General features: G+C 40.9%; 1 protein-coding gene across 3 annotated transcripts in view; it reads right to left on the bottom strand.

Moving 5' to 3' along the window:
• The window catches only part of helz (helicase with zinc finger), a 67548-nt gene that overhangs the window by 8277 nt on the left and 31314 nt on the right, over positions 1-27957 (bottom strand). For 2 of the 3 annotated variants that reach the window (XM_037765935.1, XM_037765936.1), the window contains exons 17-31: positions 26666-26767; positions 24526-24704; positions 19265-19383; positions 16953-17098; positions 15990-16137; positions 14281-14464; positions 12840-13068; positions 11962-12244; positions 6355-6400; positions 4742-4929; positions 3715-3919; positions 3503-3585; positions 2871-3390; positions 1174-1435; positions 45-867 (exon numbers count right to left, since the gene is read on the bottom strand). In XM_037765935.1, the coding sequence (XP_037621863.1) occupies positions 45-867; positions 1174-1435; positions 2871-3390; positions 3503-3585; positions 3715-3919; positions 4742-4929; positions 6355-6400; positions 11962-12244; positions 12840-13068; positions 14281-14464; positions 15990-16137; positions 16953-17098; positions 19265-19383; positions 24526-24704; positions 26666-26767 (3517 nt within the window). The remainder of the gene's footprint in view (positions 1-44; positions 868-1173; positions 1436-2870; positions 3391-3502; positions 3586-3714; positions 3920-4741; positions 4930-6354; positions 6401-11961; positions 12245-12839; positions 13069-14280; positions 14465-15989; positions 16138-16952; positions 17099-19264; positions 19384-24525; positions 24705-26665; positions 26768-27957) is intronic. The other variant, XM_037765938.1, reaches the window with a different exon arrangement.

The following is a 27957-nucleotide window of genomic DNA, read 5'->3' as shown; positions in this document are numbered from 1 at the left end:
TTTTAGATACCTTTATGAGGATCCAAATAAATGAATAAACGTACCTCATCTACGTTGTGAAGGGCTGTGGCTGCTGATGTTCTGGGGGACAATGGGTGGTAGGACTCCTGGTCTGGAACTTGACTTTGTTGTTGGTGTTGTTGTTGTTGCTGCTGCTGCTGCTGTTGTTGCTGCTGCTGCTGCTGCTGTTGTTGTTGCTGCTGCTGCTGTTGCTGCTGCTGCTGTTGTTGCTGCTGCTGCTGTTGCTGCTGCTGCTGCTGTTGTTGTTGTTGCTGCTGCTGCTGCTGCTGTTGTTGTTGTTGTTGTTGTTGTTGCTGCTGCTGCTGCTGTTGCTGCTGCTGCTGCTGCTGCTGGTGCTGATGGTGAAGTTGCATCAGGTGGACTTGCTCCTGCCTGCTGGGGTGAGCCATGATGGGCAGTCCATAAGGGAGGCCGTGGCCCTGGTTCCCTAACAGGTGGTTCTGCTGTGGTGGGCTCACTGACGCAGCTCCACCATGAGGCCACTGGGCCTCTTGCAGAAGGTATTTGACCTGGGAGGTAGGGGGGCTGCCAGAGTGGGCTGGTGGCTGATGTGGGTAGCTACCAGCGTTATACAGGGGGTTCCCTGGGAGCTGCTGCTGCAGAGCGGGGTTGTTGAGAAGGTTTTCGTTGAGGAGATCGCGGCCGGCGTCATGGGAGTAAGGTCCTGATGGGAAAGGGCCCGCATGATTGGAGGTGGCAGCTAAAGAGGATGAAGGGTCACCTGAGGCACGGGACTGGGACTGGCGGTACTGGAGGAGACGAGACTGAGGTGGGGGCTGCATCTCAGCTGCATCCCTGGGCTCAGGCTGTTCCTGTGGGGGCATCTCTCTCAAGAGGCCCGGGTACCTGGGAATTGAAAATGTATTTCTTTACATCTGAACTCGGTATCATGTTTGTAAGCAGCAGCAAGGAAAAGAAAACTATTTGGGAAGGACAATAACTGAGGAGCAACCAACAAAAAGAACTAGTGACAGTGTTAGTCCAATTTCAAGCAGTCATCTTGTTTTAGCTAGCTCTACTGTACACTCACTATATATATATATATATATATCTTACACAATATGTTCAATAGTAAAACTGTAATACTTCTTTAGTATCAAGTTACCAGACCGTTAAAAATGACAAATAATAGAAACAGGTGCTTAGACTAACCTGGTGAAAGGTGGCCCAGTGGAGGCCGAAGTAACGGCCTCATCCTCCATATTGGCACCAAGGCCCCAACTTGCTGCCCGGAGCAGCTGATGGGGGAAGCGAGCCATGCTGGGCTGAGCAAGGTGGGCGAGCTGTTGGGGCATAGGGAAGGCGACGCTGCCCTGGAGAAAAGGACCTGCCGCCTCCCCCCACTGGCCCAGTCTGGCTGCCTGCTGCTGCTGCTGCTGGCTCAGGGCCTCTAGAGCCATGGGACCCTGGAGATCTGAAAGGGGAACCACAGGATTAGCTTTAGAGTCACTGGTCATGACCCGGTGGGCTAATGTACTGTACACTGATGAGTTTAGCATCCCTTTAAACTGATTCACAATGAAGGAAAGTACAAGACAGGTACCAAAGAATTAAATACGATTGCATTAATTTTATATAGGATAAAAAAAAAAAACATTTACATGTCAACTCAATTCAGCTTTCAGCGAACGATTATTTATTTACAAATTTATACCATCATGGAGAACATCATTCCCATTCTGAAATAATCAAAAACCAAACAAAGAAAAATGAAAAAAGGTACCCTAACTCTCATTATTGCCTTTTGAGATAATGTAATATGCTATCCAATCTACTTACATTCTGATCAGAAAATAAATGATTCCACTAGGGAAGAACACATTGCTTGATTATTGTAATAAACAACACTAGCTTTTAATCCCAAAGACCAAATACCAAGTGATAATATGGGCGAACATGAAAGTGACAATGCATCGGGACTAACTTTTAAGAGTGGGCAAAGGCAGCTACTGATAAGCGTCCCAGAAGATCTTGCAAAATAACTCAGATTATCAGGATATGAACTCTTTGTAAACTAAATTTCCAATAAGATTTAAGATAAGAAGATTTAAACTTCTTTTAAAAGAATAATGTTTCATTAATTTGTGCAAGTCTAGACTAAACTGCTGGTATAATGGCACATTCACACCAAGAGCGAAGCGAAGAACTTTTCACGCGGTGCGATTACATACAAAGTCAATGCAAAGAGGCGAAATTTGCATATTCGTGGGAGTTGAAAAATATCAACTCGAGTGAGAAATTCATGTCAGGCTGTGTGGCGAAAACCTATGTTTGCTTGATGTCTTGTGGACAGACCTGACAAAGCATGAATTTAGACTTTTTACAAATTGTCATTATTATGCAGTTATTTCGGCATCCTTTTGATCCGTTTATTGCAATTAAATCACAGCACAATCTGTTTATTTTGTGTTCATACCACAGTAGCGACGAGTGGCTTGCTAGATACTGTATGTGACTACAGCCCGCCGCTGGGTGATGTTATGAATCCAGACACGATGGCGTTTGGTTTTCTGACATATCTGGGACTTCCACAACATGTACAAAGCAGCAACAGTGGTTATTTCTTCCATGGCTGATGGAGGAAATGGCGGAAAGAAAAGTTGTTGATAACTGTGGAGACAGGATCCTTCTCCTCTCCGGCGTGTCTTGCGCAAATGAACACAAATGATACCGACGGTACAACTCGCGCGATTAAAGCTCTTGGTGTGAATGCAACATAACAACCAACATGAGACCTTCTGCATTAACTAAAAGAAACTGTAACTAGAACATACAAATCACCATTTTACATTCTAGCTTCAAATATTTGCTAACAAAGAAAGAAAAAAAAAATATGATGCTCCACTCACCCAAACTCTCTCCCAGGCCTCCATCCTGTACGTCCTCCCCAAAGCTGTTGACCCTATTATGCTGCGACATGCCTGGGTGGTGGCTCCCTGGGTGGCCCATTGGAGTCCTAATGGAGCTACTCATCTCCTCGACTCCTCCAGGCTCCGGCCCATCCAAAGTGGGAGACTGGACAGCCCTGTGAGGGGGTATGGGGCCGCTGAAGAAGGAAGCGTTGTGGCTACCACCAGTGTAGGCAGGGCTGAGCTGTTGCTGCTGCTGCTGCTGTTGACTCTGTGGGGCCATCCCTGGGTGTTGAGGCTGGCTGACCCGATAAGGAAGCCTGGAGACTGGATACTGTGGGGGGAAGGCCCTTCCACTGGCAGGATGTGGAGGAAAAGCTGGGTTGGGTGGTGCCAGGTGGTAGTTGAGGGGTCTTTGGGCAGCCGAGGGATCTTTTCGATGGAGCAGCGCATTGGGAAATCCAACCATCCCGTCTGACTGCGAGTCTAGACTTCGACTTTGGCCTGTGTCTAAATCTCCCTGGAGCAAAAAAATAAAACACCATGAGCAAAGACCTGTTTTCTACATAAAATAAACGAGTTACGTATTGTTAAAAAATTCAAAATTAAACACAGAAATGTCAACAACTTGCCTGTTTTTCCTTCATGTCTGCGGTTTTCCTCTCTGGTGTTTGAAGACGGCTCTGTTCTGACTTTGGACATCCTTCTAATTTACCTAAGAAGGAGTCAAATCCAAAAACAAAATTATTACCATATGCTTGGTTGTTTTATACAGTCATTTCAAATTACAGCAATTTGTGATTTTGGGTGGTTGTTTGATGTGCTAATTAAAATCAAGGCATACCATTTCTGATGGGGTCTGCCTGGAGCTCCTTGTCAGGGCTGGGCTGGCCCATTCCTATAGGAGAGGGGTGGGCCACCCCGCTGTAAGGGATGGGAGAGCCTCGATTCTGGGCCTGCAACAGATTGAAGTTGTAGGCCATGGCTGCCGGGTGGCTCATGATGCGAGGGTCCACAGCAAAGCGATTCTGGTAACCTGGCCAAGGCAACTGAGGAAATAGAAACACAGATTGACAGATTATTGATTAAGAAATCATGACGGGGAACAGGACAGCACATTACCAATAATGGTATGTATGTATATATTCATCATTATTGTAAATCAATTAACACAAAACAATGACAGATATTGTCCAGAAACCCTCACAGGTACTGCATTTAGCATAAAACAATATGCTCAAATCATAACATGGCAAACTGCAGCCCAACAGGCAACAACAGCTGTCAGTATGTCAGTGTGCTGTCTTGACTATGAGTTGCCCCAAACTGCATGTGATTATCATAAAGTGGGCATGTCTGTAAAGGGGAGACTCGTAGGTACCCATAGAACCCATTTTCATTCACATATCTTGAGGTCAGAGGTCAACGGACCCCTTTGAAAATGGCCATGACAATTTTTTCCTGCTAAGATTTGGCATAGATTCATAGCGTTATTCAGCCTCCTTAGCGACATGCTAGTATGACATGGTTGGTAATTTCAACACTGCCACTTGTCTTACACATTACACCAACTAGTAAATATAGCCTTTTGTTCTCATACACAAAAGTACAGTACACAGCTTTGTATGAGAATAAAACTGATATTCTCCCATTGTAAAATAAATTAGATTTTTGACAAAATATGCACATATTTTATATTTTTCTTAGCGGTGCAATCTTACATATATTTTATTTTCTAAAACATAAACATAACAATTTGATAGAATCCTTTGTAGTAGTTGAAATATGACTTTAGCGTTTGTTGCATATAGGCTAAATATACTTTCTTATGTATGTATTTGCCAGTTTGATACCAGGAGCAGGAAACTTACAGGCAGGGGCATGGACATGACCATGTTTCCACCGTACACCGCCGGGACGTAGAGGATACTGGCGCCTGTATGAGGATCTATCCGCTGAACAGGGCTTGGTGACTTGCCCATGCCAGCCGGTGTGCCACCCAGGGGTGGTGAGAATGCACGGATAGGGTTTCCCATCAACACCGCTGGGTTGGGTTGGGCTGCAATGAGAGAAGATGGCATGGCATATAAGTACATGGAAATGGTTCTTAACCTTAATGTGATGACACGTTGATAGAAGGCAACACACATGGCAAGGGTGTATCTAACTATTCATAGCTTGGGATCATGTTAGATAATAACCTTTATGATTCTATCAGAGAGGAGGCATTTGCGCATTTGATTTTTTTTCCTTCCGTTTAGGCTAATGTAGCTGGCTGACGATTTGCAGCAGCTGAAATAAACTGATTGTCTTCCCGTGGTAAACATCGAATTAACAACTCCTTGCTGTGCTGTTCAAGGCTGCATCGCACTGATGGCTTCAATAGCCTCAGGCCTTTATGCATCCATCTGGGCTGCTGCATTAGACTGGCTCATATCAAGCTGTCGAGATGTGAGCTTGTTTGTGTGTAGGGAGACAGAGGGAGAAGAAACAATGAAAACTTTCCCACTGTTGCTCTGTTGTAAGTCCTGACCATTATATGCAAAACATTATGTGACTCGAAATAACTCCAAACTCAGACCTCCTATGTGTCGAACATCTCAGTTACAGTTTGGTTTAATTTAGCGAAGTTCAGTGATGTGGAACGCTCTGCCATCTCATATTTTAAAGACGGCAACAGAACAATTTAAGAAAGCCGTCAAAGGTTTGTTCTCCCCAACATTTTCCTTATGGATTATCTCTGTAAATTGCTTATTAATAATGAGTTTTTATTGATGATATAATAATGTGAATCTTAATTCTATTTCACAACGTTTTTGCTTCTCTCTCTCTCTTTACCATCCTTTTCAATAATTTATTCTCTTTTTAAAATGGATTAAGGTATGCACTGGAGAGTGCCCTGATTAAGCCCCTCTAAGATTTTTTTGCACATCTCCATCACATTTGTTGTTGTTTATGTAATATCAACTTGTACCTATTTATATGTGTAAACAACTCAAATCTATAGTGGGACAGAAATGCTAAGTGGATGGAATTTATTTCTATACATGACTGCATGTGTGAACATTGTCATTGTTATATAATTTAAAATGTTTAAAATTACTGTTACAAGGACACAATTTTTTTCTATGCAGTGTTTATCAATGGTGGATTATACCTCATAAATATATACCTTTCTAGGATAAGTCTCCTTTCCTTTATCTACATCCAGTCAAATGAACATTCTCAGCAAGCCTAAATGAGCTACAACATATAAACCATAAAAAGGTCCCGTGAATTGCTTTTGAATGTAATTTTCTATGCGTCTACTTCTGCATATATCCCCAGAGTGCAGAGTTAGTTTCTGACAACAAACTGAAAGCCAGAGAAAAAGTCTGGATTTGAACAGAGACATAACCAGGAGCACGAGGTAACAATACAGGAAAGTAGTTTTTCATAATATGGTACCCTTTAATATTTAGATAATCAACAGGGATGCACTCACCATATCCTTCAGGTGGAAGGTGCTCTGTGTGGTTTGCATGTTTCCCCTGTAAGACAAAAGAATCATTAGAAAGACAAGAAGAAAGACTTCAAGAGTTCATAGAGGCCAAATGGAGAAGAACAGTGTGGATGAGAAATATACGATTCTGGCAAATGCAAAGCAATATAGGAACTGGATATACAGCGGTTGCAGTATGGCCCTGAGTGTCCCACATCTGTCACAACAGCTATCGCAGCAACACCTCATCAGTGGCGGGGCAGGAATTAAGCTGGCAAGCAGAGCACAGCTAAATGAATCCATAACGTCAATGTGTGATGCAGACTTCTTCTGCTCTTATAGAACAGGCGACAGGCTGCAACTGTGGCTTTGTTGCAGAGAGGCAGTTCGTATCTACACTCATCAACCTTGAAAATATCAATTTAGTAGAATCACAGCTCGCTAATTTTTTCAAGTTTTATAATAGCACCTCAACATGCCACTTTTGCTGCCATTAAACATTCCAGTTTTAATCCTAGATTGAATTAATTACATATCAGACATTGTTGCACTGTCCCTATAAAGTTACTTCATAGAGAAAGAACATTTAGCCAATAATCTGACTAGTCAAATGTGCTTTAAAGCCCATGTTTATTCTTTAGATAGGGTGCTATTTTTACACTCTTGTATAAAAACAGGGACAGAGTTAGAAATCTTCCAAGCCTAAAATTGACTATATACTGCACTGTAATGTATGTTCCCTGTAACGCAATCTCAGATGATCTCTTTATTGTCCTATAGTTAAACATTAAAGTACGGCCTCTCGGGTATTTTAATTATGTCAAAAGCTTGAGCACGCACAAAGACACACCTAATACAGTATAGGCAGATTAATAACTGTTAATGGAGACGCAGCGTATCCACTACACTGCCTTTCTCACAGTGACCGCTCACTTGTAAACCACAGATGTATTTAATAACTTTCACTTTAATTGAAGAGCCATAATTAAAGGATTTTATCAATAAATCCCCTAAAGACACCGAAGCTATCCATCAATTTAACACCGTCTGTCCTAGATAACTCTACTCTATCAAAAACACATAAGAGCCATACCACTGCATTTGGGAGACATATTCCTTCGTTAATTCTGGACTGCATTTTTGTTTTTCATGCTACAAGTCAACATGCCAAGAAAGATCTATTCTTTCTACTACTAGATGACAACAACTAGACTCTATCGCTAATCTCTTTCTGCAAGGGGCTTCAAAATACAGCTCCGTCTACTTTATGAGTACACGGAGAGTTTGAAGTGAATCCTGATCAATGTTGACATACATGCACAATTACTCATGTGGGGTTGCGCACACACTCAAATCCATACATACATAACACAGGGCTCACATGAGATCTCCCCATACCTGAATTTAGGTGAACCCTATCTCGTGTATTAATAATCATCATAGACAAGCATACACAACAATCTACTTTGAGCTCTTTCAGGAGCTGGTTTTGAAGCATGCAGTCTCTCCCAGTTGGTTGTGGTGTTAACAGATAGTCCCTGACAGCGAGTATGCTTCCTCCATTTCATGAGATCCACTCTGTTGCTATGCTGATATTATATAAAGCTGATATTATTTACCTTTCAGGTAAGGGACACTAGCCATATTACCAGGAAAAGAGTAAAAACTACACTCGTTTTTTTCAATGTTTAGGTTACCGTTACTACTTCTGCAGTCTTTTGCACCAGAACCACAAGTAAATTAGCTAATAGTTATGAACAAAGGATGGAAAACAATCAACACTTGACATTAAAATACAATCCAGTACAACACCACCAAAAACGACTCCCTGAAAAAAATGACAGCACCTAAACAAAAACTGAACTCAACAGGACTGACTTGTTGTAGCAATGTATTCCTGTTATTTTGCAAACCCTCTACAAACTCAGACCGAACTTGTTTGAAGGTAAAGGCGAAGGCCATTTGTTGAGAAAAATGAGACAAATTCTGCAAATTGGTCATTTAGAGATACAGCTGCACTGGTAACTCCAGTGTTAGATAACTGCGAATTCTGAAAGACAGCCTGACTGTTGAAACCGCTTTGTGAGACAAAGCCCAGGTACCAACTAAAAGATAAGTTCAGTAAACAAAGTCAAATCTGCCAGGACCTCCTTTCCTGCCAGCCGCACTCACAGCATAGCCAATGTTTATTGGTCCTTGAAATATAGTTCTACTTGTGAGGCAGGGCGTCCTCCAGCTTGAGCCGAGGAGCTTCCAAACTACAATGTCACAAACAACGAGAGATATCAAATAGTTTTGGTTCCACGTGTAAAAAGGTTTAATTTAATACAACACCTTTATTTATTGGCATAAAATAGCGACCGAATATAAAACTGCTGCAACTAATTTAAAAGACAATCTCTGCAGAATGCAATGATCTTGTAATAAATGATGATGTCGCAGAGGCAGCTTTACTTGGCTGCTATTTTAGGGTGTAACATTAACTGAGCAATGCCAGACACACCAGACTGAAAATGGTGGCCACAGTCTAGCGCCGAGGTTATTTGATCTAGTCATAGAGATACACTGCTGCAACATTTCCTCTGAAAAGTATGAGTTGAATAGCAAGAAAGACGAACAAGGATGTTGCTGAACATCTGTCTCATATGATATATTTTCTCAAGCAGCGGGGGGGTCTGCTGACAATAAAAAGCACTTTCTACTGGATCTTAAAAACACTAGATGACTGCATATACTGGCTGTCATACAGGGGTCTTGGTTGCTTGTAATGTTACATTATTTACTCTCTAACAAAGAGAAAAAGGAGACGGTGGCTCCAGTTTGTCTGTGTAAAACTCAGTTGAATGTCAAAGTGCAGCAGTAATAGTTTGGTTCTCAGTGACACAATTCATCTATCAGTGAAGTAGTGATGTGCACTGTGCTGCTGGGGAATCAATGGCAAGAGATTGTTTGAGAGGAAAAGAGATGCATGAAAGATTGTAATGGAGAGTCACACACACATCTGACTTGATACTAAACATTTCATTTGTTCCCGACACCACCACCCCAAGTGTCATTTCTAATTTACAAATAATGACACTTTAATAAAAGAATTGTTTTTAAAAAGTGGAAATTGTACTTGTAAATCCTCTTTCCCTAATTAAAATGACACTAATTATGCTAAAGCTGAAACTACAAAAAGCTTTTTAATATGAGACATATTTTACCATGTGTCACACACTTGCATACTTGCACCAAAACACCATCTGTGTCTGAAAGCAGCACTTCCCAATATGAAGTCCATTGAGGCACATATTTCTGGTGAAATGGATGCCCAAAAATTAACATGCTGCATGATTTTCTGATTTGCAACTACAACGTGTATACTGTAGGGCTGTCAATCGATTCAAATATTTATCTATATTAAATTTAATATTTAATATAAAAGATTTTTTCATAGTAAATTCACGATTAACCGCAAATTAATCACACATTTTGTAGCTGTTCAAAATGTACCTCAAATCCTAACATGGCAAACTGCAGCCCAACAGGTAACAACAGCCGTCAGTGTGTCATTGTGCTGACTTGACAATGACTTGCCCCTAACTGCATGTGATTATCATAAAGTGGGCATGTCTGTAAAGAGAAGACTTGTGGGTACCCATAAAACCCATTTTCATTCACAGGTCAGAGGTCAGGGAACCCCTTTGAAAATGGCCATGCCAGTTTTTCCTCGCCAAACAATTAGCATAAATTTGGAGCATTATTTAGCCTCCTTCACGACAAGCTAGTATGATTAGATAGGCATGATTGGTACCAGTGGATTCCTCATGTTTTATAGTTTCCAATGAAACTATGATTATTTGGAATTATATAATATTGATCATCAGTGGCAGATGTGGGAAAAGTTGCACTGAAGCGGCCACATTCAACCCAACAACACATTTTATTAGAAACTATGGTGAGGCACTTTTTAAAGTTAACTAATTAATCTATTATTAAATGACATTTGCGTGGATTATTTGGGCTGTACACCACAGTGGGTGCATCCACCATGTACAGCGGTGCCAAGAATGGTCTGACCTTTAAATTAGCAACATGCTGTATATTCAGAAGGAAATAATACATTACACACTGCATAGTGATAGCACCATGTGTGCTTTGTGGTTGTGAGCTACATAGTACGGCTATGGAGAGAGAGAGAGAGGAACTGTGTGTGTGTGTGTGTGTGTGTGTGTGTGTGTGTGTGTGTGTGTGTGTGTGTGTGTGTGTGTGTGTGTGTGTGTCTAAAGCCGGCTGATGTTACGGAGCTGCGGCTCATTAGGCCCAGTGGGTGATGGCAGCAGGTTGGCAGCTGTGGTGATTTCGTTAACCTTTACCTCAGAGCAGGCAGGGAGGACAGACACACACAAAGACATTTCAACCCGAGCTAAACAATCAAACAACACATCCTTCCGCCAAACCTGCGGAGCTAATTTTATATCCGTGTTGTTTTTCTGGGGCCAAAATGAATGACCGTAAAGTCGTTTCCTGTGGTGAGTCATTTTAATAGATATGTGCTTTGTGCCTGCATGTGCAAAGCTTTTATCATTTTTTTCCTCTCTAAAAGCAAGAAGCACTCAATTTATTCCGGATAATTTGTTTACTATATTCACAAGCCAATAAGTGGTTACCCAACACATTACATTAACATAGAAAACCCTACAACATTCTAGCTTTTCAAAACATCCTCTGACCCACCTGTTTCTCTTTCATTTCTTCCTCGCCTCTCTGGTTTCCTGTCTTTCAGTGTTTACAGAGGAAAAACAGCGGCGGCATATCCAGTAACCAGTAATATCACTGTTTGACAAAATCTATCTCTTACGGCTGTCAAAGTTAACACCATAATAACGCATTAACGCAAATTTGTTTTAACCCCACTTATTTCTTTAACGCAATCGTTTTTTTCAGAGGTTGTAGCGGGCTCAGTTTTAAAGCTACAGTGAAGATACTGTTATTATATGAAACTAGAAAACATAAGGAATCCATTGGTACCAACCATTCAAAGGGGTCCCTTGACCTCTGACCTCAAGATGAATGAAGATGGGTTCTATGGGTACCCACAAGTCTCTCCTTTATAGACATGCCCACTTTATGATAATCACATGCAGTTTGGGGCAAGTCATAGTCAAGTCAGCACGCTGACACACTGACAGCTGTTGTTGCCTGTTGGGCTGCAGTTTGCCATGTTATGATTTGAGCATATTTTTTATGCTAAATGCAGTACCTGTGAGGGTTTCTGGACAATATTTGTCATTGTTTTGTGTTGTAAATTGATTTCCAATAATAAATATATACATACATTTGTATAAAGCAAGCATATTTTCCCACTCCCATGTTGATAAGAGTATTAAATACTTGACAAATCTCCCTTAAAGGTACATTTGAAACAGAAAAAAAGTGATGAATTTGCAATTAACTATGGACAATTGTGCGATTAAATATTTTAATCGATTGACAGCCTTAATATTTATATCTTTCTTTCATCTTATTTGATTGTTTAAAAATAATGTCTACAGTTTGGTGTCAGGATTTCTAATGCCAGAGATGGATTGACTACCACGGTGTCCTCCCTCATCCCAAGAACCTCACCTTCGGTGGTGACTGCTGTTGCTGCTGCTGCTGTGGACCCTGCTTGTTGGAGGCAGGCTGTGCGTGCTGAGGATGAGGATGGTGGTGGGCATGGAGGGCCTGCGAAGAGTGGTGCCCTTGCATTGGCCTGAGAGCACGGGGGATGAACTCTGGGGCCAACGGGTTGAGGACGTAGGTCTTCTTGAGCTCCAGGGCCTCAAGCTGAGACTTGATCTGCTCAAAGGTGATGCCATGTAGGCTCGTGTTTTCGTGGCAGATGGAGATAAAGTGCTCCCAGAATTTTCTGGAAAGGAGCAACAGATGGAGATTAGGTTTTATTTTCTATTCTCCTTTATCTCTACTTGTTTGGATTGATCGTTTTGTTGATTTTTTCCTTCTGGCAGTGTAACAAATTACTCATTGGTGGGGCTGAGTATAAAAGTCTGTTAAAAACAAACGTGTAATGCAGGTGTTAAGAGGAGAGGGAAAATGAGGAGAAGGAAAATCAGCAGAATGATGAAGCACACCAAAGGGAAAGAAAATTAAAGCTAGGAGGCAAAACAGGAGTAGCAGGAACGCCAGAATGAAAAGAAAAAAAGATTACAATAATCTCTCAGTATACTGTCTACAAATGAGCTGTCAGCTTTGATGATAACTAGCGGAGGCAAAACACACAGTTGCTATGGAGATGGGAGGTGGTTAAGATGAGTTAAAGAGATTCAAATAGAGGTAGGGGGTGGCAGCCAATGGCGTTTCCCCTCATAGCTACTGTATATGAAACTATGATCCCGTAGATTTACCAAATCACAAAAATAGTCATTAACCATAACTTAGCATTACATAAGGACCTGCTGTGTTACACTATTGAATGATTTAGGGAAAAAAGTGCCATTATTTACCTGCAGCGCCCAACAGAGCAGAGCGCTATGGGGTCTCCCACAACTGCAACCAGAGACTGAGCTCTGGTGATGGCCGTGTTGAGCAGCTTGTAGTTGGAGAGGAATCCATAGTCGAGGTCCTCTGTCGAGTCCTCAACTAGCTGCTCTTTACGTTTGATGGCCGTCTGCTTGTGTTTGCAGGTGTGCCGCGTCCGCACCGTGCTGAGGAACAGCACCCGGAACTGTTTGCCTGCAAACATATTTTATTATTATGAAGTTTCAAAGCACTCTGAATGAATGAAATGACTGAAAACTCTTTTTAGGAACTTAATTCTCGTTAAATCTCGTAATGATTTAATCTTATAATGACTCCAGAGGCTGTTGATAGAACACAAACGTCATCTACATGTGTGTTGAATTCAAATCTTAAGCACTAACCAGAGTAGTTTTCCTGTATGAGTGTGTGTGTGATTAATGAGGAAGTTAATGAACGGTGGAAAGCAGCTGGATGCAATACAAGTGGGAACTGCATGAGACTGAAGCAGATGAGAGATTGGGGGAAGAAACCCTAACTCATATTCTCCTCATACTGGGACTGGATGATATGAAGGGCAATATGAATACTGATAACTGCAGTGGAAAGTAGCTTTCTCTTCAGGGTAATATAGCTCTCATTTTAAGCTTAATTTTGACTGAAGATAGACGCCAATATCATCTCACACACAGAAATATGTGACATAAGCACCATGGAAAAATATGAATGAAGCACTTGGGGATTCAAATGTTTGTATTTGTTTGTCTGTAACTATTGTGTGTTTGATTGCCTGACCATTTTCCAATTTACCATTCTTTGAATAATTATGATACACCAACAAATTAAGAGATAAAACCCCAAAATACTGAGGCCTTAAATAATAATGTTTTGTCAATTGTGCATGCAGGACACCAACAAGACAATTTAAATCTCAAAATATCCATAAACTGCTGCATTAATAGCACTCTAGTAGTTACTAGCTCAAACACTGATAGCGTTTGAATGCATTTAACATAAATGTCAGTATATGGGTGCTTTACAGTTGTAGCGTCGGCAGATTTGACCACAGAGATGAGAGTGACGGCTGGCTTGACCGAACGTTAACCGCAATCCGATAACGTTTCCTGTCCATGACAGAGTTAGCATGCAGCTTTAGCCATGATGTCTAGCTCTGTTTTTCCTACAATGTGTGAAACCCAAAGTGTTTCCATACTTTACTGGATGTGTAGTGTTTACCACTTTGGATTTAAAATGTGAGGGTGCAGGTTGTATCCACGGATACCCTCCACCGTCTTGTACTTTGTCGTTTCGGCTCACTGCGGTTTGTTTTGGTTGACGGATACGGAACGGATATGACGTCACGTTACTCAGACTACAACAATAAAAGCCGTAACTTCGTGAGCATGTTGGTTAATACGTTTTCCTCACCTTGCACATTGAGCACTCTTTCCACGCTGACCTCATGCATTCTCTTCTTTCGGAGCTCAGCACGAATGCGGAACACCTGGTCGGCGTACGGTGACACCACTCCGATGCTGCCGTCGTCCAGCTTGCCCCAGGACACTGGCCACTTCTTGCGCAACTCCTCCACCCGCTCCACGATCTCAAATACCTGAGGAGATGGAGGAGCAACATGAGAGATAAGAGGCGACAAAAAGGCTCAATTCCACGCTCTCGTCACACCCTGATCCCTGCACACAAAAAGAACTGTGGGAGACTGAAGCCCTATTCACACAGGACTAGTATTACCTGGGGACATGGGGTAATTTGTAAGAATTACAGAGATCGTCCAAAAATTACCTACCATATTTCGCCAAACACAGAGGTCATGTGATAATATTAGTCCCGTGCAAGTCAGCATCTCTGTGATTTGGGGTTGTATTTTATTAATATATTTTGCAAGGTTTTTGGTTTTCTCCTCTTTCCCAGTCGAGAATTATGGAGGCTGCGTTGACAATTATGTGAAATGAATGTTTTGAAAGCATTTTGGGTGCAAATTCAGGAGGCTCATCTCGCTACGCAGCGTGGAGATACATTAGCACGGGCACTGGAGCAAGAGGTCTTTGTGAATATTATATAGGGTAATTTTGAAATCACATGAGGTTCCCTGGTAATACTAGTCCCGTGCGAATAGGGCTTAAAGGATATTTTCCACCCAGGTAAAAAGGCAACAGTGAGAGGGGGGCAAAATATTCTGACTAAAAAGGCTTCAAGTTTTCCAGAAAAGCAAAGCTATTCCAGACCAGCAAAATAAACAACTATAACGTTTACTGACCTTTAGACTTAAGGCTGGCTTTCTGGGAGTACATTTAAAATATCTTTAACAGAGCTGAATTGACAAATTTTATAAGTTTCACTGTACAAGTGATTTTGATTTTATGTCCAATTCAATGTATCGTGTGTGAACAAAGTATTAAAATTTGCTTACTGTAGATATTAGTTATTAAAGCAAGAGTTGGTATTTTGAATCCCTATTGTTTTTTGTCATATGAGCAGTTTTTAAACTCCTGTTCAGAGCGTTGGCATACTGCCGGAGGCTTTGAACTGTCATGGAAATATTGTCTTCCATTTGAAGCTAAGCCCATCAAAGACACTTCTTGCACAAGACTAACACACTGACACGCTTTTTTCAATGCATTTTGATTATGATAATGTTGTATCAGAGAGACGTGAGGTAATTCATTTGGCACTGCTGACAGTTTGGAAGCAAAATCAAGAAGTGTCCGTGGTTTAATTGGCCGGAACATGTCAGCAAAGGGTCAGAGGTTAGACACAGCCAATGACCACAAACAGTCTGCAGAGGAACCAATCAGAGGCTAGAAGTGTCAGTGAATCATGCATCATGGGTGTCAAATGTAATTCCTAATTACGTTTATGGATTTCAACTTCAATTACGATTAAAAGACAGTGGGTGTGATGAGGCTGATCAGTTTTGGATAATCATTTTGCTTTTGACTTCAGTCAACCAAACTCAACTGAATAATCTAAATTAAATTTCATTTATAATCAAATCTCTGAATTATTTATATCAAACTAACATATTTATATCAAACTTAGCATTTTATCAGTTGTTCTACAATGCATGATGCATGCCACAGCAGAACAATAAAAATAAAATAAAAATTATAACTCCATACCTCTGCGTTGTTGTAGTAGGCAGTGCTGTTCTTCTCCTGCACATCTTCTCCTCTGGCTGTGAAGAAGGTCAGAGGGTAGAAGTCCTTATGGGAGGGCTGCTTCCCACTTGCCATCAACTTCCCGTCATAAAATAGTTCCGACGTGTAGCTGTAGGAAGAGGAGAAGAAGAAGGAGGGAGAGAAAGGGAAGCAAAAAAGGGAAATATGAGAATAGAGTATGTTTGTGCAAAGATATCTATCAGTTAGTTACTGATAATTTAACTGATAAAGTTGGTTGGGAAATTCAATGTCCTGTAGATATTTTTATACATATTTTCCTGTAATACAACCTGTGAGATTCGAGATTTTGTGAAATGCTGTAGGTATGAACTGCACTTGTTCACAAAGCATGAGTTTGTATTGAAAGATCTGAGGGTTTGAAGAGATACTGTGCTCCGCCCAAAGGATTTTCTCAAAATCTAAACCTTGAAAACTTCAATGTGCTGCTGTGTGAGTGTGTGTTCTTCCTTTGCTGCAACACTATGCTATTAGGCCCAGCAACAAACTACACTGACTAGTCAAATACAGCAGGTATAACCGACTTGAATTGAAAAAATAAAATAACTTGCACCATGCAGAACTGTTAAGTATCAAGATGGAGAACATTTTAGCTGCTGTATAAACCGTCCTTTGTGTCTGCTAAGAATTCAAAGTGGAGTTCATATTTAAAGTTCTCACCAGTACCTGTAGCAAAACACCTAAACCCACGCAGCCCTTGGTGTTGTTTCGTCATGGAGCTATTGTCAGCCCAAACATTTGCTTAATGACTCCACTTCCCTATCTGGACAACCCATCTCGGTCAGTGCTTCACCTCTGTCCCCCCTTTTCCTTCTGACCCATTCCTCCCACCCCCTCTTCTGTTGAGTACTTCAGCCTCTCCTCCCACAGTCTCGACACAAGGCAGTGTTGAGGGCTCACACCTACTTGATGATAGCTTCGTGAGAGCGGTAGTTCTCGCACAGGAGGATGCGACAAGGGTATTCAGGAGGGTAGTGCTCATACAGTCGGTCCAGCAGTGACACATGCAGGTTACGCTCCCGCGCAAACTCGCTGTACACGAATGGACTGAGCTGCAAATCGAGGGGCACAAAATGGAGAGAGAGAGAGAGAGACAAGGAAGCGGGGAGGGAGAGATGGAAAACAAAGTTAGTTTCAAAGTACCTAAGTAAATTTGGTATACTGAATCAGTCCAAAGTCCAACAAAGCAGTGTCAAACCACACACAGTTAAACCTGCATCAGGCAGAATGTTTTTGGCATCATTGGGCAAAACTTCCATAATAACCTTTCAGCATGTTGTAATTCAAGTGCTCTGAGAGATATGTAGAACATAGAGGCACATGATTTTTTTCACATTACCTGTCTCACGCCCTACTGTCAGGATACAGTGACCGTATGTACCAATTCTACCCACTGCTGCTTTAAGACACACAGCAAATGAAGGGCACGTTTTTCATTTTACACCAAACACTGCATCAGGTGATTTCATGGATTGCTTTTTTTCATCTCTGGTTGAAGCTTATCACATGAAATCACATGTAGTGCGCGACATGAGTCGTGTCATTTTTCCTCCGTGGCATGACTTGAGAAGTCGGGTCTACAAGAATGTTTTGTATTTGCAATCTCATGCATGCTTCCAAAATTTCCCAGGCATATCAGCTGCTTTGACAGGACTGAATACAGAATACATTCCCTTCTTCAACAAGTGAGCAGCAGTCTGATTTGCCTAATCTTTACAGTCCTTCAGATGAGGTGGGAATGCTAACAGGAATGCACAAAAGTGACTTTTTTAGCACCCAGTTTAGTCTCAGACTTTGGTTCACCCCTGGGCTCCATAGTTCCTGGAACTAGTTTTAGTAAGGGCTATCAGTTAGGTAGGATATTCCAAATGTTAGTAAATGTAAAGTTCTTTAACTACTTTGCAGAGCTGTTCTTGTTTCGAGGAACTTCCAATGATTTGTTTCTCCCATCGTGCCTTGCAAGCTCCTCCATCTGGTGTGTATGCCATTAAACAAACAGACCTTGAGTCGCAGTGATTATAGTGGAATTTACTCTGCACTGATTTCACAGCAGTTTGAGGACATGCCAAATTCAATTTTGTTTGGAGTATACATGCAGTAGCCAGTCTTAGTTACAGATCTGCTCCAATGAGGCACCGCCTGCAAGCCGAGGCAGAATAGCATTCCTTATCTCTTGTAAGCAATAAATCAAATAAGTGAAAGAAATTGAGCATAAATCAGTAACTCCCCCCGATACCTGAAACAGTCTTAACAAATTCGATGTGTATTTCCCTCTGGCCTGATGGTAGTGAGCCAGATTTGTGACCATCAAATGAGGTTACACATTTGCAAAACTGCACACAAACAAGACAGCAATGTATCTTTAGTTTGAGTCTAATTTAAGCCCGACAGTCAGAGAGGGTCAGCTAGCTTTAATGAGGCCCGGCACAGTCAATAAGAAAGCAAACAATCAATAGAGGCCCTAGCCTCCATTGACTATTCAGTCTGCTCTTCCACTGCTGAATAATGGAGATGAACTGTTATAGCGAGAGCAGACGGGAGAGAGTGAGGCGATGGAGAAATATAAAGGGCAACATCCTTCCTTGGAGTTACAAAGCCATTATATAGGATAGAAGGAGAAAAGTTAGAGACAAAGTGATTGAGGAAGAGAGAGATGGATACACAGACATTGTCTTTAAACATTTGTTTTCTTTTCTTCAGGAAAAGCAGAGAGAGAGAGAGAGATCAAGAAACTAGAGCAGCTATTGCATGTAAACTCCTGTCTCGTCATCATCTGCTGCCTGGTAATCCTGTGCAACTGTCTAAAACCAGGAGAGGAGGAAATAAGTGTTTAATTCCTTGTATTGGCTTACAAAGCTTGACTGATGTGAGTTTATATTCGAGTTATCTGTGGCTGAAGTGGTCTCTAGCATCACCGCTCTACAGTGGCTGCTGTCTGTTCTTTTGTATTTGGAGTAGGCAAGAGTGGAGTCTCATCCAAAGCAAAATGCAAGTGGAGTCATTTCTTCTACTTGATGTCACAGCTGATATCTGTGCCTCTATTGCATCCCTCCTTCTAATATTCTTTTGATGTATTTTAGGATACAAAGAAAGGTCTTCAATCATCTGAGAGAATGAACCCAAGACCCTATAATGTGCACCGTACATGATCTGCTAATTAGTGAATAAGCAAAGATTGTGTTTGTTTTTTTTTACTGGAGAAACTCTTTGTACTTTACCTGCATATGGTCTCCAGCCAGCACAATGCGGGTGCTCTTGCTAGCTAGAGCAAAAGGCATGATGGTTTCACACTCCATGGCCTGGGCCGCTTCATCCAACAGGATATGAGAGAAGAACCCTGCAACAACAGATGGCACACCAACGTCAGTTTAATTAATAGTACTTTAAGTGCATTTATGCTCAACATGTACAGTGTACTGCCCCAAAAATGCACACTTGATTCACACTTGAGTATCCTGTTGGCAACAGAAATGGGAACCCCTTTTCCTTTTTATCAAAGTTAACACAAGAATACTACAAACACACAGCAAAAACAAGCAAAAAAGTCGGAGAAGCTACGAAAATGGATCCATCTCTTGTTTTAGGACAATACAGGATGTAATGTTTGTCTGAATAAGGAGTAAAATAATGGTACTGGTTTATATAGTGTTTTGAGGACCTAATGATTTAAATAAGGGCTATTCAAGTGTTTAAACTGGGAAGTTGATTTATACGGACGTCTCTTTCCCAATGTAAGTCTATGGGAAAAGTATTTCTGGGCCCAATGGCATCAAGTGACGGACACAGAAGTTGTAGTACCGCCGTTTGGCCACTACAAAAAATGTATCATGTTTGACAAAATACTGCTTAGATGCAACTTCTGTAGTGCATATATGGTAATGATTTAGAAAGAAATACTTTGAAAATCCATGTATAAAACTACTATTGCTACTGTATGTTGAGCTTAAGTGTTAAAATGAATCAAAATCAAATCGAGGCCCAGTAAATCTAGTTGAATCAGATGTTTCTTACCAATACCCAGACCCTGGTCATGTCAACATTTTCCCCATTGTTACATTGGCACATTAATGAACAATTATTTTGTTCACCAGGAGCATTAAAACCCTGTAACTGTGCCATCCTCTCTCAGTCACTTTTTTTCTTCTCCTTCTTTTAACCAGCCTTGCAAACCAAAGGCAGGGTTTTGTGGACGTTCTGAACGGGACTGAACAGTAGCCCAACCCTGATTTAAAACAGCTCAAACGGTGCTCGGCAGCATGAGGGGAGGAGGATGAAACGGCATGGCAAATGAGTGCTGGAGCGAGGAGGGGAGAGAGAAAGCAGCTGAATAACAACCAGCAAAACAGCCTCTGAAGCCCGAGCACAATTTCTACAGGAAAGTGTATATGCAGATATCAAAACGTGACGGCGGAAAATAACAAAATAAACGCGGGGACTGTCAAAAAGTAAACAAACAACAGAAACACGGGCTGGCAAGAAAAGAGGTGGAGCAGTTTGATTTTTCACTCCTTTGTATCTGCCTTTGAACAAAACGTATTGGATTTTTTGTTTTCCTCCAACTATAAAGCCTTTAACTAGTGTTTTCTCTGAACTGAGTGTGCACCTCATTGAAGGTTATGCGTGCTCTGTTCCCCCGCTGTGGTGCTGAGAAAAATACTTTTTTTTTTTACAATGGCCACTATTTTTGCGTAAACATTTGCAGAATGTGTGTATTTGGGTTTATCTATTAGAGCTTATGAAGTGAGAAATGTCCCTTCAGAGCTGCAAAGTGATGCACTAAACAAAGCTGTACTCAAAAGAGTATTAATATGACTAAAAAATATGGAATAAAGCATTGTTAGATTCCCTCCTTTTCCAATATGTAATTCCTACAGTATGATTTGTTAGATGTCACAGAGGTCACACCTTTTCCAAAGGCGGGGTGCATAAAATGATGCACATGATCTCTGGATAATAGGCATATACTTAAAATCATGTGCTTGAGTAATCTATGAATAGATTATATACTGTACAAGATGAATGAAAATCCAAGCTGCACAGTTTTCACAGTGTTGAGAGCAAAGCATTGGTGGTAACATCATTTCTTTTTCATCACTGCATGGAATATTACTTGATCAAAAATGTAGCCAAAGGAAACATGAAATCATAAATGTGCTACCCTTGTATCACACGGTTAATTATTTACGCCAGCCACTTTTGTTGACCCCCCGTCAATAAATTGTAGTCAACAGGAGCCCTACTGCATCCTGCCTACTTTTACTTCGATCCACATGAATACGCCACCTACAAATAACATTCACAAATAATGTACATGGGTCATTATTACAAATGGAAATGTTTCCCCGGGCAGAGAAGTAGAGATAAAGAGGGAGGCAGAGATGGTCTTTATGAGCGCCAAGTAGAAGGAACATGGTGCTTAATGTTTCACCTGGGACATAGCCGCCCGCCTTGGGGAACCTCTCTCTAAACCAGAGGTCCAAATTACATTTCTGCAGCCGCGATCTGGCATTGGGCTAATAATGGTGTTTGAATTTGGAAACAGTGGTAAAAGAAAGAAGGGAGGGATAATAAGCAGAGGTGAAAGAGATCAGAGGCACGGGTGATTTGGGGGACAGATGACGATTTAATAATAAATGGCAGTTCTTTCACCTCACACACCCAGTCTCTCACATTCTCCCCTCCTTCGCAGTCTCTTTCTACCCTTTTCACCCTTTTTAAAAAGTGACTTGGAAAATCTGTGATCTGTGAGTGTGAAGGGGTCTATACAGATAAATCTACCCCATAAGACAAGCCTTGTAAAGATCAGGTTTTGAAAGCGTTGTCAAACTCTGTTAAAAATCCTGTTACTGCTCAGAGCAAGGAATGGGAAATTATTTTGGGGAGAATTTGACATTGTTTCTTGGATGCGTTCTGGTGCCTGCTACACAATGGGGACCCATTAGGAGCCAACCTAATTTCAGATAACAACATTCTCTTATTGACCACAGTGTGAGCTATAGGCTTTATCACCAGGCTGCAAGAAGCAGTAGCCTCCAGACAGACCATTATTCACCTGTGCCCCAGCACACATCGGCTAAAAAGGGAAAAAAAACAGCATCATCTTTAGGATCGCACAGGTCTCTCCTTTACCTTAAAACTTTGAGTGGTTCAACATATTTTACTTCCTTGTGCTTAAGAAATAATAATTAATTGTGACATTTATTTTACCGATATAAGGGTGTAAATCGCAAGTTTCATCATGATACGATATTATATCGATTCCTTGGATGACGATACAATATTTGCTGTAATCACAAAGTCTGCCACGATACGATTTTGATTTGATTTGATTCAGGGGCCTGTGAATGATATGAGACAATAACACATACCCTTTTAACACAATTACATTTATATCAAATCACAAAAAGCAACTAAAATATGATTTGACAATTTTATTACTGAGCTCTTCCAGACATTTAAATGAAAAAAATCTATTGTTTTTAATAAAAAGAATAAATATATAGTGGGAATTTCAAAATAAAGGCGTACCTTAAAGATGATATGTATCAATATTTTTGACTTTGCATCAATGATATTGTGAATACCTGATGTGGTGTGCAAAGGCTTTTACTGTCCATTATTTGAGTTGAAATAGCCAGCAAATAGCTTTCTACAATGAATTGGCGAAGATCAATGTTTAAAATTATTCTTTTTCAGGGGCTAACATAGCTGAGGGCGTACCTATAGGCAGTCCACCTAACTTGAATATGTTTAAATACAGAAGGACACCAAACCAACTGCATACATGATCAGACCATAACATTTGTGGGTGTCACTCCTGAAAATAGAATTAGTCGTTATGCAACACAGGCACACTAAATCACGCACATTTCCACATGCCAGATCCCATATTTATTGTTTATTTTTGCAGGGACGGCACGCAATTAAAACTAATTGCACCACAGTTATCTAGAAGCTAATTTGCATCTGTTGTCCCTGGGCAGGTAGACACAAACAACATGACAATCCATCAGTGTGAGATAATAAATAGAACCAGTATGATAAATACAATAAATACTGTACAGGGCAATCATTGGTGGTGACACTTTTGTGCTGACTTTTACCAAAGCTTGAGGCTGGTTTTAAACACTGCAAAGCTTCCCGACTCTCTCGTGTTTTCCTGAGTCTCTCTTTCTTTAACTAAGAACGCAGACTGACCAAAGGCTGTCTTTTCTGAACTATCCAGGCCATAAAGACAAAAGAACATCAACAAACCAGACATATAATAATTTCTTTTGGGGGCATCTGTGTGTTTGAGGTGGGAGATTTGTTATTGCTACTTAGCAGACTCGCTGGCTCCCAATTGCCTCGTTTCCTGGCGATTTTCATCACCGTGGAACACCAGGAGAGCTGGAGAGATGAAACGCGGGGAGGAGGGCTAATGATGTAAAGTACATTAGAAACAGGCAGATGGTGTTCCCAAGCAACAGACAAAGCTCCCTCTGCTGACACATTAGAGTCAGTTATTAGCCTGCAATGACAAACTGGTTTGTTTTCCGTGTCTTTTACACAACTAAAATGAGCTCCATCCCTCTCTGGGTGGTGGGCTCCTTCCAGCACCAATATGAGAGTCACTGGGGATGACCAAAGAACAGGACACTGTTGACACTGAGCTGTGTCTGCCGTGCCTGTGTTTAAATTTACATATTTATATTGAGAAAAACATACATGCATAAATATATTTTCATATTTTGCAGTGCAATATCATAGACCTATAATAAATACTACCTCATTTAAATTCTGAAACAAACTGGCCTATCCTGTATGAATAAGACTTAAATAAAATAAAAAATAAAATAAAATAAATTGTTCACCTTTTGTTGAGACCTATGGTTATTTTTGAGGCTATCATTGTGTTGGACTCTATTATACTAAAAGGTTTTTGTAATATTCTGTCAACCTGTTACACCCTGTGCTCATACGTTTTTTAGTTATCCCAATCCCTTCATGGAATTTAAATGATTTAAGTGTGATTTACGCTTGCTGCATCCGTATGGGTCGGAAGTGTACGCAAAGCCAAAGTGACACATGGACACGGCCCTTCACAAGGGTTCCATGTGGCAGGTTTCCGCCTGTCCGCGCACATCCAAATTTTTCTAACTACGAGGACACGACTGGGCGGAGAAAATTGAGAACTTTGACAAGCTTTGAGAATGTCTGTATATGTCTGTAGTATAAAAGATCCAAACGTTTCCACGTCACGATTCAACGTCAGCTCATGTCTGCTACAGCAGATATTTGCAGAAAAATGCAAAAATCCATCTATTGTAAAATGCTTAATCCAGCTGCACCAGGTAAACCCTGCCATGCCTAGAGGTTCCAAGTTGAATTGGCAAAGAGAATGAAAGCTGCTGATGGCAACAGTTGTCCTCCACAACCATCACTAGGCAGCCTTACTACAATTGAGATGATTGACTACGTATCTTCTCATATGACTCACCGGGTTCCAAGTCAAGCTGGCAGAGGTATTGGGAGGTGCTGAGGGTGACCACCACCACGCGGTGCCTGAGGATGTCCTCCCTTGTGGGCATCTGGAAAGTGATGTGTGTGTTGGAGATGAGACAGTACTGCTGGACCACCGGATGAACCGTCTTCACCCAGCGGTTCCTGAAGTATACCCTGGAGCGAGAGACAAAAGGAGAAACGTCAGGAGAGAGAAATACATGTATAAACCTGCCTTGTGAATGAAATGAACAGTGAGTACTAACACATTGTTAAAGTCATTCAATCCCTGTTGTGTGAAAGAGTCTTGTTTGATGTGTCCAGCTTCCCTGAACTTGCTTTCTCCACTTTGAGTTCACTTACCAATTACCTACATTCTCCAGAATTACTTTCACTCAAAAGTGCAACAAGGACTTGTAGCTGAATAGCATTATGGTCCATCAGTAGCTCACATTGACCTCAATGCTATGGTAAATACAACTATCCTCTGTTATGATTACAGATAAAACATGCGACAACAAAGAAGTAGGATTATGTTTATGTCTGACCTTACTTCCTTTACAAAAGGAACAGCACTTTAGATTTGACTACTTGAGTAAACTTGACTCCTTACTTGACTCCAAGTAAACTCCTTAATCAACTTAATTATTTCATGACCGGCTACATATAATTTTTCAGACATATTCTGGCATAAACATCTTTTGTGCCTTTCACTTTCACTTCACACAAGGTAAACAATTAATTAAATAATTCATATTTTGCAGGGAGAACAAAACATCAAAAAAGGCTCAGTGAGTTTAATTAAACGTTTATAGTGAATAATTGTATGATGGTAAAGTTCTTCTTCTTCCTTTAAGGAGTGAAGAGAAAAAATATGCATGGCTGCACACGACAGGAAGGAAGGCAAGCCCTTGCCTCTTTGAGATGTTGGTCAGTCCCTTTCCACACTCGGGCACTAAATATTCATACAGTACAGGGTCTTTATTCTTGACTGAGTCCGCTCCTCCCAAAGGAGACATGGGGGAGCTAAGAGAGGAGGTTTCTACAGTGATTATGGAGGAATTCACACTGGGATCCATTGAAATCAGACAGCCCACTCATGTGAAACAAGTCATTTGATTGCCCATATGGTCCCTAGGCTTAACAAACACACAGCTGTCACATTAGGCTCTGGCTGGTCAAGGCAGACATTGCTTTCCTGTCCTTTGTGACCTCTGGGGTTGCAGAAATGTGATTAGAATCACTGATGCAGTGTAAGGAAGTTGTGTGTATCTGTGAGTGTGTGTGTGTTTGTTGCCTCCAGGTGGAGTTTTAAAAGCAGGAGAGTTCTTGGGGTCACATCTGTAAAGCTTACCAATGTCTGCCCGTCACTGCTGTGGGCCAAAAACAACATCTGTATAATATGGATGTATTATTCTGACTGCAGGCTTTCCAATAATAGTAATCCATTTGATGTATAGATGAGTGAGTGTCATACAGATGCTCTGCGGCTACGATGGTCTCAGCTAGCAGAAATGCCACAGCCACTGGATACAAAAGATCCACAATAACTGAACTAGAGTTCACTGTTAAACACCAGCAAATTAAGAGGCAGGATGTTCCATTCAAAGTATGGTATTAAATGTGTTAATAATATGAATTAATACTAATTCAGGGGGCTTTAAATGGCTCACAGTAGACAAACTATGACTGCTATAAGGCATAGATTTGTTTAACTCCAAGACAAAAGTGTGCCTTGGGGGGCTGTAGACCTAAAATATGCAATAAGTGATGTGTATTTTAACAGGATGTGGCAATGTGTTAATTTTGTGTCAACTGGAGGTAAGGTGGGGTCTTAATGTCATTACAGTATTTACTATTGGATCATGGCTCGTTGTGGGTCTGTAATAACATGTTTGCAGCTACCAGATGAATGTTAGGACACAAAGTGCCTCTTAAAATTTCAATGAACTGCAGCCTGCAGATAGGACATACAAATGCAAACAGACTATACATCTTAAAATATACCTTTATAAGAATAATGTTTCCTTTAAGGCACTATTGCATATTTTAACTGCTGTGCATACATACACTAAGCACATAAAGCCTGTTTCTGCCCTTTGCGGTGACATCTTCTTTAAGTAAGTGTGCTTCCATACCTGAGAGGTCTGGCATGCGGATTGCCTGCGTCGACGTAAGGATGAAGGTAGTCCTTAATGTAAAGGTCGGCCGCACTGTTGGAGTGGGTGCAGATCAGGACCCTGTAGAGACAAAAAAAACAATGTCAGACGCGATGCTTGGTACAGTGGGAGAGATCTCAAAACCATGGAACAAAAAGCAAATTATCTGCTTAATGAGATAACAATAGCGGCAAATATGAACAGTCGTTATTTGGGGTGAACTGAACCTATAACCTGCCTTTATGAGCTGGTTCCCTTTACTTTGTATGACTGGAATAAAAACGTTTTTTTTCAAATATCAAACTGTACTGAAGCTGTTTTATCAAAAAATGTCTGTCTTGAGAGACGAAGCATGTGAGAGATAAGGTCCATCATCCCATCAATGTATTTTTAGGGATGCGCCGATACCGGGCCGATACTGTCTGACAATGGGGCCGATCTATTCTGTTTAAATTCTATATACATTATATACTGGATTTTTAATTCCTGTTCAAGTTTTGACTAATTTGTTGCTGCATTAAAAGGGTTTACATTTGAGCTGTAATTCCAAATTCATTTTGAATATTTTTTATAAAGTTGCTGTGCTACAATTTATTATTTTAATAATAAATATCAATTCAGTAAATTTATGTCTATGTATTTATTTGTTACATTTTGTTTTACAAAGTAAGGAAAGCATTGTTTAAGTCAAGCCTGATGTTGCCTCACACGTAATAGAATGATCCCAGTCACTTCCACACAGTGAGGCATACAGCTTATTAATTAAACACTGTTATCGGATCGGTAGTCGGTATTGGACGATACCCAAAGCCCAGGTATCGCTATCAGTATCTGGACTGAAAAGGTAAAATCGGGGCATCGCTATGCATTTTATTGTGTGAAAGTGTTTAATCAAATAGGAATCTTTTTGAACTGATCAAAATGCATTTACAAAAAATGCTCAACATGCTATAAAATATAAAATACATACATGCATACTGTACAAAACATACTATAAGGAAACACAGCAGGTCCTTCAAGCCTAACAGCAATTAAAATGATAAAGGGACAGCAAAGACAGTTTTGTACTTGAGCTTTGCAAAACTGTCTTTTATAGTTACCCATTTAAACATACATGAAACATCACAGCGACAAATACGCAGAGAAAGCTTTGAGCACTGAACATGTACAATAACACATGTTAGGTCCACCTGACTACGACCTTTTCAACATCTTCATCATTTTAACAGTATGATGAGCGGGCAGCACAAGTCCAGAGGGGTCACTTCCCC

This window comes from Sebastes umbrosus, chromosome 3 (assembly GCF_015220745.1).
Source record: "Sebastes umbrosus isolate fSebUmb1 chromosome 3, fSebUmb1.pri, whole genome shotgun sequence".
Classification (NCBI taxonomy): Eukaryota; Metazoa; Chordata; class Actinopteri; order Perciformes; family Sebastidae; genus Sebastes; species Sebastes umbrosus.
The sequence above is the reverse complement of the archived record's forward strand: the minus strand, read 5'-3'. Positions and strand labels throughout refer to the sequence as shown.